We start from the raw sequence: 17,543 nt of genomic DNA on the forward strand, positions 1-17,543 counted from the left end.
CCTAACCTAAAGGTGCCGATTTTCGAACTATTTTTTCAATCACAAGGCCAATTTGTGATTAAGGCTAGCGTTTTTCTCCCATATTATCACCCCTATAGAGGGGGTTTATTCTGAGTAATAAAAATCATGTAGAAAAAACAATTGTTTTAATTTACATTTACTTAGGTTATCCATTAACTACTGGAAATAATTTCAATTAGGGGAGATAAAACAATAATCTTAGTTCAATATAATTTAAAATCGATATCCTTCTTCGCAAACTGGCCCTGTGATTAAGAAAAATAGTTCTAAAATCGGCAACTTTAGGTATTTCAATGAAATTCTGATTATTTTGGAAACGGTACATTTTCGTTGGTGTCATTCGATAATATTTGGTCTACTCTATCGTGGTGCGACGTTTGATTCACTAGTTTTGGGACAGCCTGTATAAATAGGAGCAAGGAAAAATTCTTAAGGGGGGTAATTATTATTGCCACTGCCATAGATAGGCTTATTTTTCTATAGAATTAAGAGAAAAGTATTGAATTTTATTGTTGTACAATCGGAACTTAATCAACGTCTTTGAAAGTTTTCATGTTATTTTTTGAGGAACTATTAATTTTACTTTTGTGTTTCTTCTGATATCCACAACAAAACAAAGATTATGGTAGGATTCCATTCTCCTTTAGCTTACCAACGTGCCCAAGCATGGTATACCTATGTTTCCACCTTAAAAACTTGAGTTGGGTGAAGTAGTGGCTAAGGGGTTGAAGAAAAACACTCAATTCTACTGGTTTAATGGTTTTCATTTCTGGTTAATGAATTATTAATTTTATTCCAGACCCATGCCCAACCCTGTATATTTATTTCCGTAGACAAATCTACTCTTGAAAGGAAAAATCATGATTGATGAGAAACGGAGAAAGAATATCAATTCTCAAAATTAAAAATCTGCCATCTAGCATTCCACGAAGCAGTATATCGATTCAAAGTTTCTTTATTCAAGTTCTGAATTCCTATATAAGTAATGAGGTAATGATCTGGTATTTCGGGAAGTTTATTAAAAAGTTTCATCTTCAATCCCCCAAATGGAAATACATATTAACATTTAATTGGCAGCGCATTATATGGAATATTTTCGAGTTTATTCCTAATGTTCATCATATTACTCCGAAGATTGAATTGCTACGTTTCAATATTTTCTTCTTTCGTTCCACTCTTATGTGCAGGTGAAACCCAAATGAATTTTATAGACATTTCGAATTACCCAAAGAGCACTTTTCCTTATTCCCAGGACCTTCGAAAAGCCACTTGTGTTCCGAACTAATTTGATTAACTTTATAAAATGACGCAACTGATTAAAGAGGTTTTGAAATAACGACGGGCCAAACAACCGAGAACAATTTCGAAGGAAAGAGAGGAAAATCTAATCTAACATCTTCTCGGAGGTGCAGTGGCGGAGCAGAAGAATTCTGAAGTGAATTCAAATGAGATATCTACCTCAACCGACTTCAGGTACAAATTATATCTCTGGTTTCCTTTGCGAGCTCAAAGATTAATTAGTTTGGTATTATGCTTTGAGAGGAATCTGAGGAAAATGGAGTTGCGTAATTCGGAATATTTACTCCCTTTCGTTTTTATCCTTCTGTACACGGGGTAAGATGAATGAGATGAAATAGCGATAAAAAAATAATAAAACATTGACTTAAAGACGGGAGCTTTTTTATGTTCATAACCAGAGCGGTTAACCATCTACCTACTGCCTACCCGAAGAGAAAATCATTCTCCTAATGTTTCCTGAAACTCTCATCTGATTCAGTTAAAAACTATGCTAACACCTACTCGGTTTATGAACTCCTCTTATCGCAGGTTAATCTATTCGATAAACTTAATGGACCGATAACTGTCAATTTTAGTTGCTGATACCCGCTCGAAAAGAAAAACTTCCAATAACCTTGGATTAAGTTAACCTGTTGACGATGGCCTACTATCTGACGTTCTTGTTGAAAGGCAAGCCTCACTTCTGTAGGTATCATACTTGTGTTAGGGATTTTAAACAGTGATGGAAGTATCAGTGCATACTGGATGAATCGATCTCTAAAATTCCACCAGTTATCTGATTGACAGTTGTCAAAACATTGGAGACGACCAAAAATTATAGAGTAGAAAAATAGGAAACGCCCTCAAATCTCTAGTACTAAAAACCGACTACATTTTGGCCAGTGAAAACACATTTGACTATGAGATGGCGCTGAAAACACGTACTGTCAATGCAGAAAAACTGTTTGATAGCAGTTTTCTGTTTTATAATTGACGGGCGCGAAATTTGAATTTTATTGCTTGTATTCAATTTCAATATCGACTTTGTTCAGAACAGAAAACAAACATCCTGAGCGACAAAACAAAAGTATGGTTTTGTTTTGTGACTAGAATGTTAGTTTTCATCTGAACATTGTTTGGAATCAATTGATATCAATGAAATACTTTGTCGGAAGTGCTATATTTTTATTTGAAATTTATAAACATTTACAAAAATTTCTTTATGATATGGTCTCTTTATGACACAATATACAAATTGATTAATGAACTTTCCAAACAACAATTTGACAGTCACTCGATGCCCAAAACGAGATCAATAAAACCTTTGCATTTCTGAATATATTGAAGGAGTAGCAATTGAGAATCTTTGAAAGGACGTAAGTCATAATTTCCCCTAAATAGCTTCTTCATTCAAGGGATGCTTACTCTGCATAACACAATTTACATTGATGAACAGTTCTCAATTGACTTGCAGTAAAATGTTCACTGCACATGGTGTAGTCAGTAGTGTTTGCAGGTCTTTACGCCCTGAAAATTTTATCCACTTCGTAGCACTGAAAATAAAACTCTATGAATGACAGAGTCACATGTTACCAGTTTTAATACTCACATTCCCATTTTTCTTTTTATTTGATCCACACTTCTTCACCCTACAATAATTTTCGAACGATATTTTGAGGTTTTCACCAAGAAATTAGACAAAAATTTCAATAATCAGCAACTAGAACGAGCTTGATAAACAAAAGGCGGTACGAGAATCAAAACCTCTTTGATCAAAATGGCCATCTGAAATCTCAAAAAATTCCATATGTTTCTGCAAATGTCCCTCGAATAAATATGTTAACCAGTCTTAAAAACACTTTTGAAACACAGATGGCGCTCACATTACTTAAGTCGCTTCGTTTCCTATCTTTCTACTCTATAATATTTGGGAGACGACCATAGAAACATTGAACGAGTTCAGAAGCCGGGCATAAGTGACATAGAAAACAGAACACCCAGTACCTATTAATGAATTTATTACAACAATTTTTTGGTTCATAATCGCACAGTGCGAATTCTCAGTGCGGGTAGTACCCTATGTTATGTTCAATATTCTATTTCTTGAATGATCATGAAAAATATTTTCACCTCTCTTGACATGTGGATCTTAAATGAATGTTCGTTTCCAGATATACCTCGTTCTACCAAAATCGACTCGCAACAGGACTCTAGTATGGAATCGGGTATGGTATTATTCTTTCAAAACAACACTAACCCATTGGAACTATCTAGTAGCAGAATGTAGATTCTTATTATTTGGTTTATTGTATTTATCTTTAGTGCTTTCAATAGGATCAGCAAGTTGGTGATATTCATATTGTGTATTCTCTAAATTTCTTTTTCATTTAGTTTTTTATGTATGCTGCGGGTTTTGTTACTTCACAACCAGAACCTCAGTCGATGCATGAGAGCATGTTAAAATCCACGTAATTTCCTTTTTTGATCTACAGATTACTCAAGATAATTTTGGAAAGAGCACTATGTAATTGTATACGTTAAAACTCAATACATATAGTAATGTATTAATGCATAACGAAACACGATTCGTCAAAATCGAATCTTCAAGAACAATTTTAACAAGAATAATTTTTATCCACCATCGATGCGATCATAATCAGTGATTAATGAGGCGTTATTCACTGATCAACATTCATAAATCACTGATTGCCTATCAAACTTCATGGTGAGAAAGCGAAATAAGAGTGAGATATTTCAGAAATAATACTTTCACAATGGTGGATAAGTATTATACTTCCTCTCGTTTGGTAAACCTCATCCGCTTGTATAATAGCAATCATAGTATACTCGTAGAATAATAGCATATTAAGGTGAGATTATTTTTGAAATATCTCACCTCATTTGTATGACATATCTCAATACTGTTTATACTATACAGAAACTTCTGACATTTCAGTATTGCTAAAATAGTAACATCCCCATGTTGAGAGCCTCTGTCTGTGGCTTTGTCCTAAATGTTTGATAGACCAGTAAATAATGCATCGAAAGTGCCTAATGAATGTCTGAAATACAATCAGTGAATAATAGCTCATTAATCACAAGTGATTCAGGAATGTCCTTGCTGAAAGAAACGGATAGATTATTATCACTTTAAGCATCTCTGGATGAATTTCAACATCTCAGTTCATTGTTCAGAACCTCGACCACTTCACCCATCACTTACAAAGATTTTTTCACACCGAAACGAACGACAAACAAATATTTTTTCAGCGTATCTATTCATAATTGGAAAACCTTCAATTTGAATTGTCACTCGACCACTATTGCCATTTAGGTGCATCACCGCCTTGAGTTTAATATCGAATTTTCAATCAAAGTACTTAGCCAAAGATCCGACTTGACTGTTTTATGTGAGCCAGCCTGTATACTTTTGTAGAGGTAGTTACTCCTTAGTATATTTGCAAGTAGAATTCGTGTTATTTTATTCGTGTGGGAAATATTCATTGATCTGTATTTCTCATATTTTACAAACCAGACTACTGTCAGGATGATAAGTACCTCTTCCGGGCTTAAACTTAAGCGAAATCCTTGGAATGAAGTGAAAAATCAATTGAAATCTGGGAGATATTGCATATTGTGACCAGCTGAAGAGAAAAATAATCGAAGGTTATGAATAATCCAGTATTGAACCCTCACAGAGGCAGGGTTGGTTTGTCGATGGTAATTTTAACGCTGCAAATATCTGGAACTGTTCCAGAACTGAATTATTCGGAGAATTCGATTTCGCCGGTTGTACAAGTCATAACCCACGAGCAATCATAAATGGCAGAATCAAATAGCCTCCAAGATCACCGGATTCATCTCCTTATGATTTTTTTGGGGATATCTGAAAATTCAGTTCATATACGTGAGGTCGATAGGGTTACAAACGTTCTCGACTTAAGGTTGAAAATAAAATAATACAACCTTATGCCAAGATTCCCACAATGTCTATTTGGAGACATGAGATTATCTCTTTATCTTACATTTGGCTTTTTTTTTGGTACAACAAGATGAATTATATAAATTTATTTAATTTTTGAACCTGTTATGGCAGAAAAATGAATTTTCTGAGATTTGTGTCATATGGTTCCTGATTTTAAGGGTCATAATACACACTTGTGGCTTAGTCACTATACAGGCTGTATTTGAAGGTGAGGCTTTTTTGTCAACAGAAGGTAGAACTGGTCAATATGAAGCATTTCACCTAAAATTACCTATACGAAACTCTCGAAATAACAAAGTTGAAAAAAAAAATGAAAATTATTACTGAAATAGATCCTAATACAACCCTAGACCGTTTGATAGCTGAATTATAGCAAAGCAGTGGGAAAAAACTTATCTCCTGATTCGACCATTTGGTTTCGTTTAGGATATTGGCTCGTTCGATATTTACGTGGTAATGAAAATGGAAATTTAGGATTGCCGAATTGTTGTCATCATTTTTTAGTAACTTAAACGGTTTAATGAAATATCGCATTTCGATACCGATTTACGGAGGAGACTTAGGACACAAGGTAAAAAAATAGAATGACACCTCAAAATCTCACCTCTAAAATTCGTCTAAATTATTCACAAATTTTTTCACAATGGGCATCACAATCTTCTTGTCCGAACTTTCCAACAATCGTCGTAAAAATGGGATGAAATGGGGAAACATCATAGCACTACTTCAACATAATTAACATAAGCACTTTCAAGAAAGTGCCTCGATTTTCTACATTTTTTTTCACCCTAAATTGCACGATACAACAATTATGATTATCTCAAAAGTGACCTGATGCATCTAATCCGATGAACTTGGTACTGAACCATTAACTGTCCAGCCATATCTTTATGTTCTGTTTCGTTTTTGCGATGCCGGATTCACCTTCCACAGTCCCGTACTTGAAATTCAATGAAATTCTGTTGAACATGTAGGGGTTGTATCTCAGCCATCTTGGATATTTTATGTAGACAATTTTTAGTTAAACGACTTATTTTGATGAGTTCTACCTTCTGTCAAAAAAAAGCCTCACCTCTGAAAACACCCTGTGAAGAGAGAGAAGGCACATACCGAGGCACATACTGTTCTTGATCAACACTGGATTATTCATTATCATAATGCGTATAAATTTTGATTCTTGTACTGTTTGACTGGACTTGCAACTCCGCATGTCTGTTACAGTATCCTTACTGTCTACAACAATTTTCCATCTGTGCTGATTAAAAAATTGGCTCGTCAATATATAGTCTCAAAAACCAGTGTCTGACTTGACGCAACAGACGTAGATTTATGTCATCCTCATTTATCGATATTACTGGTATGTCAACGATCTCGTCAAGATCTATAACGCTCCAATATCTATATGTGAGAAATGATAAACGTTAATAACTACATAGGAGAAATAGGAAAACGTCTAACTGGAGCACAAGTGAATTATAACGCCAATTATCCGGTTGATAAGCGATCGCTAACGCTCGTGTTGCTGTTATTAGTCTTCCGATGGAGAGTGTCATAATGTGATATGTGAAATATTATATTTTGCACCACCACCGGTAGTAAACATCTGTCGCGACCGGTCGGTAGCAATAATTGATGAAAGTTCTTCAGACTAGTGAGGTATGCTCTTGGCACGGTTGTCTCAACTAATTGTGCCAGATTCCATTGTTTGGTTCTTGGAACAGCGCCAAGATTTTTGGTGTATGTGAACATTGTGCACAAGTAGCCACAAAATTTTCTTATCACCTAACAAATACGAGGATATATTGAAAAATTCTTAGCCTACTATAATAGAACCAAACAAAATTTCAATGTAAAAACTCAACATATTCTCCTTTTAATTGGATACATTTATTACAGCGTCTCTAGATCTTTCAAAAAAATGTTTCTTCTTGCTCTGCAAACCAGATTTCTACAGCTTTTATAACCTCCTCGTTGAAAGAAAATTCTCGACCTTTTAGACTTATTTCGGTTGAGTAAAGAGATGATAGTCGGATGGAGCCAAATCTTTGGATAGCTTTCCGCGTCTTTTCTCTTTAATTTTTTCCCGTAGAGCGGTCAGTAATGTCGAATAGTAATCTCCGGTTATTGTTCTACCCTTATCCAAAAAATCAATCATACTCCATGGCAATCCCAAAAAACTGAAGCAAGAACTTTTCCAGCAGATTTTAGGACACGAAACTTCTTAGGTCTTGGAGAACCAGAGTGTCGCCATTCCATCGATTGTTGCTTTGTTTCGGGATCGTAGAAATGTACCCAAGTCTCATCCATAGTAACAATTCGGTTTAAGTTTAAGAAGTCATCGTTTTCAAATCGAGCACAGATCAAACGCGATGCTTCTACCCTTGCACGCTTTTGGTCAACATTCAAACATTTGGGGATCCATTTTGCAGTAATTTTTGTCATGTCCGAATTGACATGAACTATATGATGAACGCGTTCGTATGAAATATTCAGTGCTTCAGATATCTGTTTTAGCCCAATACGACGGTCTGATAAAATCACGTCATGAACTGCATCGATATTTTCAGGGACTGACACAGAAACTGGCCTTCCCGATCGGTCACCATCTTCAATGAAAAATTTACCTCTTTTGAAACTTGTAGTCCAATTTTTCACGGTCGCTTACGAAGGACATTGATCACCAAGGGTATTAAGCATATCAAAGAACAGTAAATAACTCGAAAACGGCACAAGATGGCTATAGGCAAATGTACATAAAATGAATGTGGCATTTAAAGATACATCCGAAAATGTCATAATATACAGGGTGTTTCATTTGAAATAAGAAATTTGGTGTTATTTCCGGTATAAAATTACGTCATTTGTGTTTGAAAATCTTTCAGAAAAATCTTCATCTATATCTATCTTCATACAAAATTTGGAAGAGATCGAATTATTATTTGACCATTACTATCTAATGGGCACTCATGGTTTGACACCCTGTATTATTTTCTGATGATCTGGTGGCCCTGCAGTAGTACCAGAAGCTCACGACAAGCGCACGATTCGACAGTAATCAACTTTTTCCCTTTTTTCCTTACCTTACATATTAGTCAAATAGGTAAAAATTGGTACCACAAATGATCGGTTTCCGCTGTATGTACATACATTTGGCTGACAACGCCTTATCGAATCCTACATCGATAAGTTGTCGATAGATTGTTGATTGATCGTGGTGCCACTGCTGATTTGCCTTGAATGACGATACAAACAGATTGTTGAGATGAAATCACCAGAGAGTAAAGGAAAATCAAATAGCTTACTCATTCAGGATTCCCAACTACAATAAATATGTCGAATGCGATTGGTTAGTCGATAATATTAGTGCTGGTAGTTTAAGTGTTGAATGGCAATCCCCAGTAGTGTTCGACTGTGTGAATCATGCTTATACTTTTCTGTTGAAATCAAATATATTACATTGTTATTGGTGTAATATCTTTGATTGGAACCTATACAGGTTGTCCCACATATCATAGTATTGGTCTAAAAATTTTGATACTAGGGTTTACGCTTCTGATCTATCTAATTAAAATACTTTCAATGTTGAGGCGTTGCCGCTTATACGAAAAAATACTACAAACTTCGTTATTTTCAATGGAATAACCTATTATAACTTTTTTCGCTTTGTTCCCTATCTGAGTTTTTTTAGTACTTGCTTATCCCTATTCCTTGTACTTTCGTAGATATTGAAGATTTTCCACAAAAAATTGGATCCAATGAAATAGGCACAGAGAAGACATTTCATATTTTAAGAAGCTGAAATTTTGAAGATAGGTCACTGAGATCCTGATGATGTTTTTGGTCGAAAAAAAAACTCGGTTTGTGGAATACAGGGTCTTCCAAAATTCTTCGTCTTGTAGATCGGTATAAAAACTACAATCAGTTGATTCTTTCAAATCGAACACCCTAAGTACTTTTTATTTGACATTTTCAGACAAAATCGGTATACGCATCTTATCTTATGATTTATGTTCCCATACGAAAACCTCATGGCTTTGGAAATAAAGTCTAATTTTTATGAAAGTGAGTGTTTTTGTATCGAGTGAAAAGACGAAGAATGTTGGAAGGCCCCGTATATCACAAACCAAGTTTTTTCTACACTAAACTCATTCTCTGGATCTCAGTGACCTGTTTTCAACATTTCGGCTTCATAAAATATGAAATGTCTTTTCTATGCCTATTTTCAACGGAAAACCGTTAATATTTCCGAAACCAGCAATAGCCATAGGGATGGCATAAGTATGTACTAGACAAAAACACTCAAAACGGGGAAAGAGAAAAAAGTTATAATAAATAGTGTCCCTTTTGAAATTTGTGGTATTTTTTCGTATAAGCGGCAACGTTGCAACATTGAAAGTATTTTACTTTAACAGATCAGAAGCGTAAACATTGTACCCAAATTTTCAGAACAATGATCCCTCCGTGAAAGTCTTATAGACCTTGGAATACCCTGTATATATACTATACAGGGTGAGTCTTTGACCCGTACAAATATTTTAACAGTAGATTCTTGAGGTTAAAAGAAACATTTTTTCCTTAGCATTTTTTTCGAATCGGCTCAGCGTAAAAGATACAGGCTGTTGAAAAACCATAAAAAAATGTTATTTTTAGTTCTCATAAACGGTTTTGCCGAATGAAATGAATTTCGAAATATAGTTTTTCATTTATTTGACTAATCTTTCTCGAATACAAGATATCTCCCACGTCTTCCAGTTTTCTCATTATGATCATTACGTACCATAAAAATGCCAAAAATTCAAAAAACCCAACTCTTGAAACTAATGAATGAATGTTGAACGTTTTGAAAAATAAAAGTAAGTATTCCCCAAACTTTCTCATATAATGTAGTTTACTTTGGCTGAATGCAACTCTTGTTCAAAGACCCACAGATGTGTCACAGATTTAGCTAGTTATTCTGAAGGTAACTTTGTTTTTCCAGGGGTGGCACAGCTCATTATGACAACTTGAAATAGCTATATGTTTTTATCAGGAGCGAATCGGAAAGAATGGTATAAAAAAAGTGTTTCTTTTGACCTCAATAATCTACTGTTAAAACATTTGTATGAGTCAAAGACTCGGCCTGTATGTAAACATCCTTTAGGAATAAGATATTTCTCTAATCTTTAGTTCGTTCTGGTTTGATGTTCATTGAGAGTAGAATATGTAGATCAAAATACGTTAAATCGATTGAATCAATGTAACGAAGTGCTCTTCTTGAAGGAGTACTTATCCCAAACCAAACTGATTTCAAACTGATATCTTTAAATAAAATAAGATTAATAACACTTGTCTTTATGATTATCCACAAATGTAGGTACGTCTGAAACTAGCCACACTATCATTCAAAGCAATAAACAAAAGCTCTCTCTCCACCCAGGAAGATAAGATGCTGACCATAGTTTCACTCTTATTTGATCCCACCAGAGCAACACAACTCCTACCTCGATGAGAACAGATACGGACGCTGCAACGCGCTAGAAAGTCGTTTTTGAAACAGCTCTGTGAAGTTTCGAATGCTTCTTCTGGTCGAATCGCAATCTAGGAAAGACCCTTCAACGATGAGCTCGAAATTTCCACCGAACAATGAACCAAATTCACGAATCGCTTAAACCGTCGTATCCTGTCCAACGCGATCTATTAAGCCGATGATCACATAGCGTTATTCACTCGAACGTAAATACAGCGAATAGAAGATATATTTCATAACGTATAATGCACTCCTCGGATCTGACGTAACGCCATTAACTTGACATAGATTCCGCCGACCGTGGATGTTATGGAACAGCTGGATCTAATTAGATTTCTAAAAATTCGGTTAAACTATAACTCAAAAAATAGCAAGGTCGAATGAATGCACGTGCTGAGTGCAGACGGGGCTGCCAAAAATTGTGCATTGTGTTGGTACCGTTTCGGACTGGCAGTTTGGAAATCGAACGGTCGGAATGCTTTTTACGTTGGTGATCACTTTATTTCAGCAATCCTAATCATCTGCTTCATCTCTCATTATCGGTTACAAATATCATTGATGATGGAGGTAGTTGCAACACTGCCTAATTACAAGTGCTTTTTCAGCAGTACATAGGTACCAAGGAAGTATTGACACAAATTTCGAAATTCTTTAAATTTTTGGCGATTTCGTTCGATGAAGACAATTTTGCATTTCTCAAAGGCGGCACCTGTAGTAGAAAAAATTTGCAAAGCATTGACAGTTGAAAGTTTTTGCGGGCTCTTTGTGTTCCTCAGGGTCTGTAGTTTTCAGTCTGCACCATGATTCGGAATGCATCACAGATTACAGAGTAGAATGCATAGGGGTTTTGCATTTCGTACGTTTCACGAAAATAACCGTTTTGTGATCGCGAGGGTTGAAGAACACGATTTAAGTGACATCTGCTTCCAGCAGGATGGGGCTACAGCTCACAGAGCTCGATATTATTAGCTGTTTTGACAGAGATGTTGCCGGAGCGACTGTTCACACTGAGAGGGCACTACCTTGAAGATGAAGTCTTTACATCGTCCACTCACCCTACTACAACTCGAGCAGCGAAAAAACGAAGAAATTCGGGCCATATCGCCTCTCTATGCTATACAGGGCGAGTTTTTTTACTCGTACGAATATTTTAGCAGTAGATTCTCGAGGTCAAAAGAAACACTTTTTTTCTATACCATTTTTTCCGATTCGGCCCTGATAAAAAGATTCAGCCATTTTAAGATTTCAACAGGCTAAATCTATGACACTACACATTTGTGGATCTTTTAAACAGAGTTGCATTCAGCCAAGGTAACCAATTTCCCGAATATCACAGACATTTTTTTTTAACATGGCGTCAAAAATTCATCCAATAGCGTCCAACTCAGTTTCTAGAGTTGGATTCTTTGAATTTTTGGTATTTTTATGATGAGTAATGGTTTTTCAACAGCCTGTATCTTTTACGCTTCGATTCGGAAAAAATGGTATAGGAAAAAAGTGTTTCTTTTGACCTCAAGAATTTACTGTTGAAATATTTGTACGATTCCAAGACTCGCCCTGTATATCCTACTGATTTAAATAAGGAAACCGTTTTTTCCAACTTTTACCATTTTTTCATAGCCCCCTCTGTTCTCTAGTTCTTATAATTCTAAATTTTTCTATAGCCCGAGATGTAGAAGAATTGAAAGTGAGAATTCGCACAGCATGCCGACAAATTCAAGTTGAAATTTTTGAAACGAAAGAGCCAAATTTGACAATAAGTTATATTATTGTCTGCAAAATAATGGATAACACTTTGAAAATCTTTCATAGTGAAAATTTTTTCATTAGTTTCATGTTTCATTGCAACTCTTGCTATTCTACACTTCTGCTATTCTATTTTACTATTCTACACTATTTTTTTTCTTTGGACTTACAAAACAAGGTAAAGTGTACTGCGTTTTCGAAAAAGCAATCGAATTACTTCTAACAAGATCACTCAACCCCCCTCCCCATTTAAGATTTTAGGAGTTGCTGTCATGCTGTCAATGCATAATATTTCACACATTGACTGACCTTTTCAGGCATTCTATACAACGCCTAGGCCTGACCTTTTTAGGCATTCTGTACAATGCCTAGTCCTGACTTTTTTCAGGCATTCTATACAATGCCTAGGCCTAGGTCTAGGCAAGATTCTAGGAGTTGCTGTCATGTTGTCAATGCGTAATATTTCACACATTGACTGACCTTTTCAGGCATTCTATACAATGCCTAGGCATGACCTTTTCAGGCATTCTGTACAATGCCTAGGCCTGACCTTTTCAGGCATTCTATACAAAGCATAGGCATGACGTTTTCAGGCATTCTATACATTATACAATGCCTAGGCCTGACCTTTTCAGGCATTCTATACAATGCCTAGGCATTGTTTAGAATGCCGGGTTATACACATTGCCGGTAACATATACAACAATAAACAATACTCTATCTATCACGTGCTAGTGAATATTTCCTCAAAACATTCATTTCTGTGAATAACTTTGCCTTTCCGGGTGAGTTTGGTTGTGTGCCTTTCCATAACTCTGTGGCGACAATAACTTCTCAAAAAGAGTGAACTATGAAAATCAGAGACACTCGTTAATCCATCTTCAATGCGCTCTTACTTTGAACACATTGCCGTCTAGGGGTTAGGTATTCCATAGAATGCCTAGGGCAATGTATGAAATGAATAATATTTCACACATTTCCTGACCTTTTCAGGCGTTCTATACAATGCCTAGACCTGACCTTCTCAGGCATTCTGTACAATGCCTAGGGCTGACCTTTTCAGGCATTCTATACAATGCCTAGTCCTGCCTTTTTTTAGGCATTCTATACAATGCCTAGGCATGACCTTTTCAGGCATTCTGTACAATGCCTAGGCCTGACCTTTTCAGGCTTTCTATACAATGCCTAGGCCTGACCTTTTCAGGCATTCTGTACAATGCCTAGGCATGACTTTCAGGCATTCTATACAATTCCTAGGCCTGACCTTTTCAGGCATTCTGTACAATGCCTAGGCCTGTCCTTTTCAGGCATTCTGTACAATGCCTAGGCCTGTCCTTTTCAGGCATTCTGTACAATGCCTAGGCCTGTCCTTTTCAGGCATTCTATACAATGCCTAGGCATTGTATAGAATGCCGGATTATACAGATCGCCGGTAACATACACAACAATAAACAATACTCCATCACGTGCTAGTGAATATTTCCTCAAAACATTCTTTTCTGTGAATAACTGTGCCATTCCGGATAAGTTTGGTTGTGTGCCTTTCCATGACTCTGTGGCGACAATAACTTCTCGAAAACAGTGAACTATACATTCCCCAACTCCTCCAAGCGAAAGAATTCAAATACAAACAAGAATTATTGGAAAGTGCTCTCGTATTCTACTACGACTCCGATTCGCATGAGTTGTCAACGTCATAAGCCCATTAAAATCGGAATCGGATTATTCCCTCAACTCAAGATTCTCGGCGTCCTTGCGGAGTTTCCGATCGACTCGGGTATTTGTGAGCCATCGGCAATACCGCTATCGCCCCGGGATACGTCCGATGAGTTCTGTGTAGTTTGTTCTGTAAGAGGTTGTTCATGCCTGTTCGCTATTACATTAGACTTGACATCACAATTAGTCGAGATTGTGTGTCAGTAGGTCTAGGCTGCCTACTGGCTCAGGCTACGTTGTCGGATCAGTCTGAGTCGCAGTCTAGGAATAGAGCGTGGTGATTTTTCATTGAATCATATGGAGTATTGTATACAGGGTGTTTCAAATTGAGTCGGCACTATTTATTTAATAATAATAATGTATATTCAATCGAAGAAAATATAATCCCTTACTATAATTACTATGATTTGTTACGAAACTCAACTCATTTTTAACTTAACTAAAACATGAACATCAATGAAATTTTTCCGAAGGCAACCTCCTGACAAGCAAGTGAAATTGTCTTGTGTGGAAAAAATATATTGGTCAACCACCAACAAAGAAAAATCCACTGAAAGAACACGATAGTGTACAGGATGGGCAAAATTGGTGATACCTGAACTACAACTTTTGAACCCAACGAGATAGAGAAAAATGAATATACCATTCATGTCGTCTTTTTTCGAGAAACTAATAATTCCATCAACTGCATTCCTCTATCTTCTTTTGTTTTTGAATTATAGGCCAAAATTTAAATTTGGGCATTTCAACTTAGGTCATTATCTCCGTTTCTGTTCGTGCTGGATGTTGAAATGAGGACACAATACAGACACTTTTTTGATAGCAATCCAGTGGCGTACTATGATTTTTTCCCACAGGTTGATTTGCTGAGCTATAACATAAAGTTGTGTTTTTTCTTATGAAAACTGTAGTTTAAAATGACTTAAAAAGAATCGCCATTTTTTACCGTTTCAGAAATATATTATACATCACCCTCCTTCTAAGTCATTTTAAGCTAATGTTTTCATAAGAAAAAATACATCTTTACGTTATAGCTCAGCAAATATACATGTTGAAAATAATTATAGTACGCCACTGGATTGCTATAAAAAAGTGTCTGTATAATGTTTTCATTTCAACATCCTAGCTTAAACAGAAACGGAGATAATGACCAAAGTTGAAATTTTAATTTTGACCTATAAGTCGAAAACAAAAGATGATAGAGTAGTGCAGTTGATGGCATTATTAGTTTCTTGAAAAAAGACGACCGTAATGTTCCATGCATTTTCCTCTATCTCGTTGGGTTGAAACAGTTGTAATTCAGGTATCACCAATTTTGCCCAGCCTGTACAACGAAAACAAAAGTCAGTTGTCATTTGGTGCAAGACATCGTTGAATAATTTGATAGCCCCTATGTGTAGACATAAGAATTCCACAGGTCTATAATTTGGAAAAATTCCACCTAAAAAAATATTGTCTTTCTTATAAGCACCAAAATGTGGTGTTTGGACAATCATAAGATTTTATTCGACAAAACAAAAAAGTTTTTTGTACTAGTGAATGAAATAAATATTTTCAACTTTAGGAAGAAAGGTTATATGAGCTTTGTTGAGAATGTTATAATGAATCGAAATGCATGATAAAATATAAAGTGTTCCATTTAAAAAAATATCATTTTATGAAATATTTTGAAAACGCGACTGTCAATTTGTTTTTTGTTTTCGGCATCGAGAAGGCCATTAAATATCCTAGTAGTTTGCCCTTCCAACCGAATTCGTAGCATCAGTAATAACTGAGTTGCCAATGGTGCCGACTTAATTTGAAACACCCTGCATAATACAGGGTGAATCTTTGACACGTACAAATATTTTAGAAATAGATTCTTGAGGTCAAAAGAAACACTTTTTTTCAATACCATTTTTTCCCAATCGGCTCGGTTTAAAAGATACAGCCTGTTGAAAAACCTTAAAAAATTGTTTTTTTTTAGTTTTATTTCACAAACGGTTTTATCGAAGGAAATTAATTTGGTAATATAGTTTTTCATCTGATGAATCTCTTTCGAACACAGGATATCAGCCAAGTCTTCCAGTTTTCTCATTATGACCATTACGTACCATAAAAATACCAAAAAATCGAAGAACCCAACTATTGAAACTAAGTTGGATCCTATCTGATGAATATTTCAACGTTGTGTGAAATAAAGGTATTCTTCATATTTTCTCGAAAAATGCGCCTTTTTCGCGTAATTCCATCTTCAAAAATTAAAAAATATCTGAAATATGTGAAATTTGATACTTTGGTTGAATACAACTCTGTTTAAAAGATACACAGAAGTGTAGTGTCATAGATTTAGCTAGTTATTCTGCAGATAATCTTGTTTTTCCTGTCGTGACACAGCTCATTATGAAAACTTGAAATGGCTATATATTTTTATCAGGGGCGAATCGAAAAAAATGTTATAAAAAATATTTTTCTTTTGACCTCAAGAATCTACTGTTAAAATATTTATACGAGTCAAAGACTCATAGTTATTTCCATGGATATAACAGGGGATCAGTGTTTATTTTTGTCGCGATGGAATATTCAATTATTGACTCATGACATGCGGATGCTTGAGAAGAGTTGTTGGTTATCCTCTTGGACTAATAGTTGAAGACTATCCCAGTTTCATGTTCGCATGAAATTATTTCTGGGTGGATGCTTTTGTTCATAAAATTTTACGTTACCTTCGTTTGGATTTTAAAATTCTGAAAAAGGATGCCAGCAGGTAAGATGATTTCATCACATGACTTCATATTTCCTGAAAATTATTGATTTCAACCCTCAAAATCGATCAGTTAAATCCGTTCTTGTAGCAATTTTCACCGATTCTTCTCTCGATTCAATAGGTGTATGTCATTGAAAATAATCGACTAAGGAGCTTGTGGCCGTTTCCTATCGAAAGCATTCAGCAATTTCAGAATACAATTGAAATGAGTCCTTGCCGATCGTACGAACGGAGAACGAAGGAAGACCTTTTCCTATTGTTCCCTCATGGCCCACATTGATGCGTAACGTTGAGAAAGAAACTGAATTTTCATTCGACGAGGTTGCATAATCTCTAATTGATGATTTGCGAGCCAGGAACAGGCCACCGTGCAAACTAATTTAGAATGCACTCCGTTATTGTTTCACATATCTTTTTTGGCAAAGTTCCTCCGATTGCAAATGACGATTTCAGATTTTGTCCCAGTTTACGCTTGATATCATCGCAGTCATATGGGTGGAAATCAGCTTGATTTATTAACGAGGCGTTATTTGGAAATATCTAAT

General features: G+C 35.7%; 2 protein-coding genes across 7 annotated transcripts in view; one reads left to right on the plus strand and one right to left on the minus strand.

Moving 5' to 3' along the window:
- LOC123308500 (tetratricopeptide repeat protein 30A) overlaps positions 1-17,543 on the minus strand; it is a 165,411-nt gene that overhangs the window by 70,918 nt on the left and 76,950 nt on the right. The window lies entirely within an intron of this gene.
- Positions 1-17,543, plus strand: part of LOC123308502 (RNA-binding protein Nova-1) — a 156,179-nt gene that overhangs the window by 55,015 nt on the left and 83,621 nt on the right. For 3 of the 6 annotated variants that reach the window (XM_044891167.1, XM_044891170.1, XM_044891169.1), the window contains one exon: positions 3,471-3,524. The exons of the other annotated variants lie outside the window; for them this stretch is intronic. In XM_044891167.1, coding sequence (XP_044747102.1) covers positions 3,471-3,524 — 54 coding nt within the window. The remainder of the gene's footprint in view (positions 1-3,470; positions 3,525-17,543) is intronic. 6 annotated transcript variants of the gene reach the window in all.

This window comes from Coccinella septempunctata, chromosome 2, assembly GCF_907165205.1.
Source record: "Coccinella septempunctata chromosome 2, icCocSept1.1, whole genome shotgun sequence".
NCBI classification, from domain to species: Eukaryota; Metazoa; Arthropoda; class Insecta; order Coleoptera; family Coccinellidae; genus Coccinella; species Coccinella septempunctata.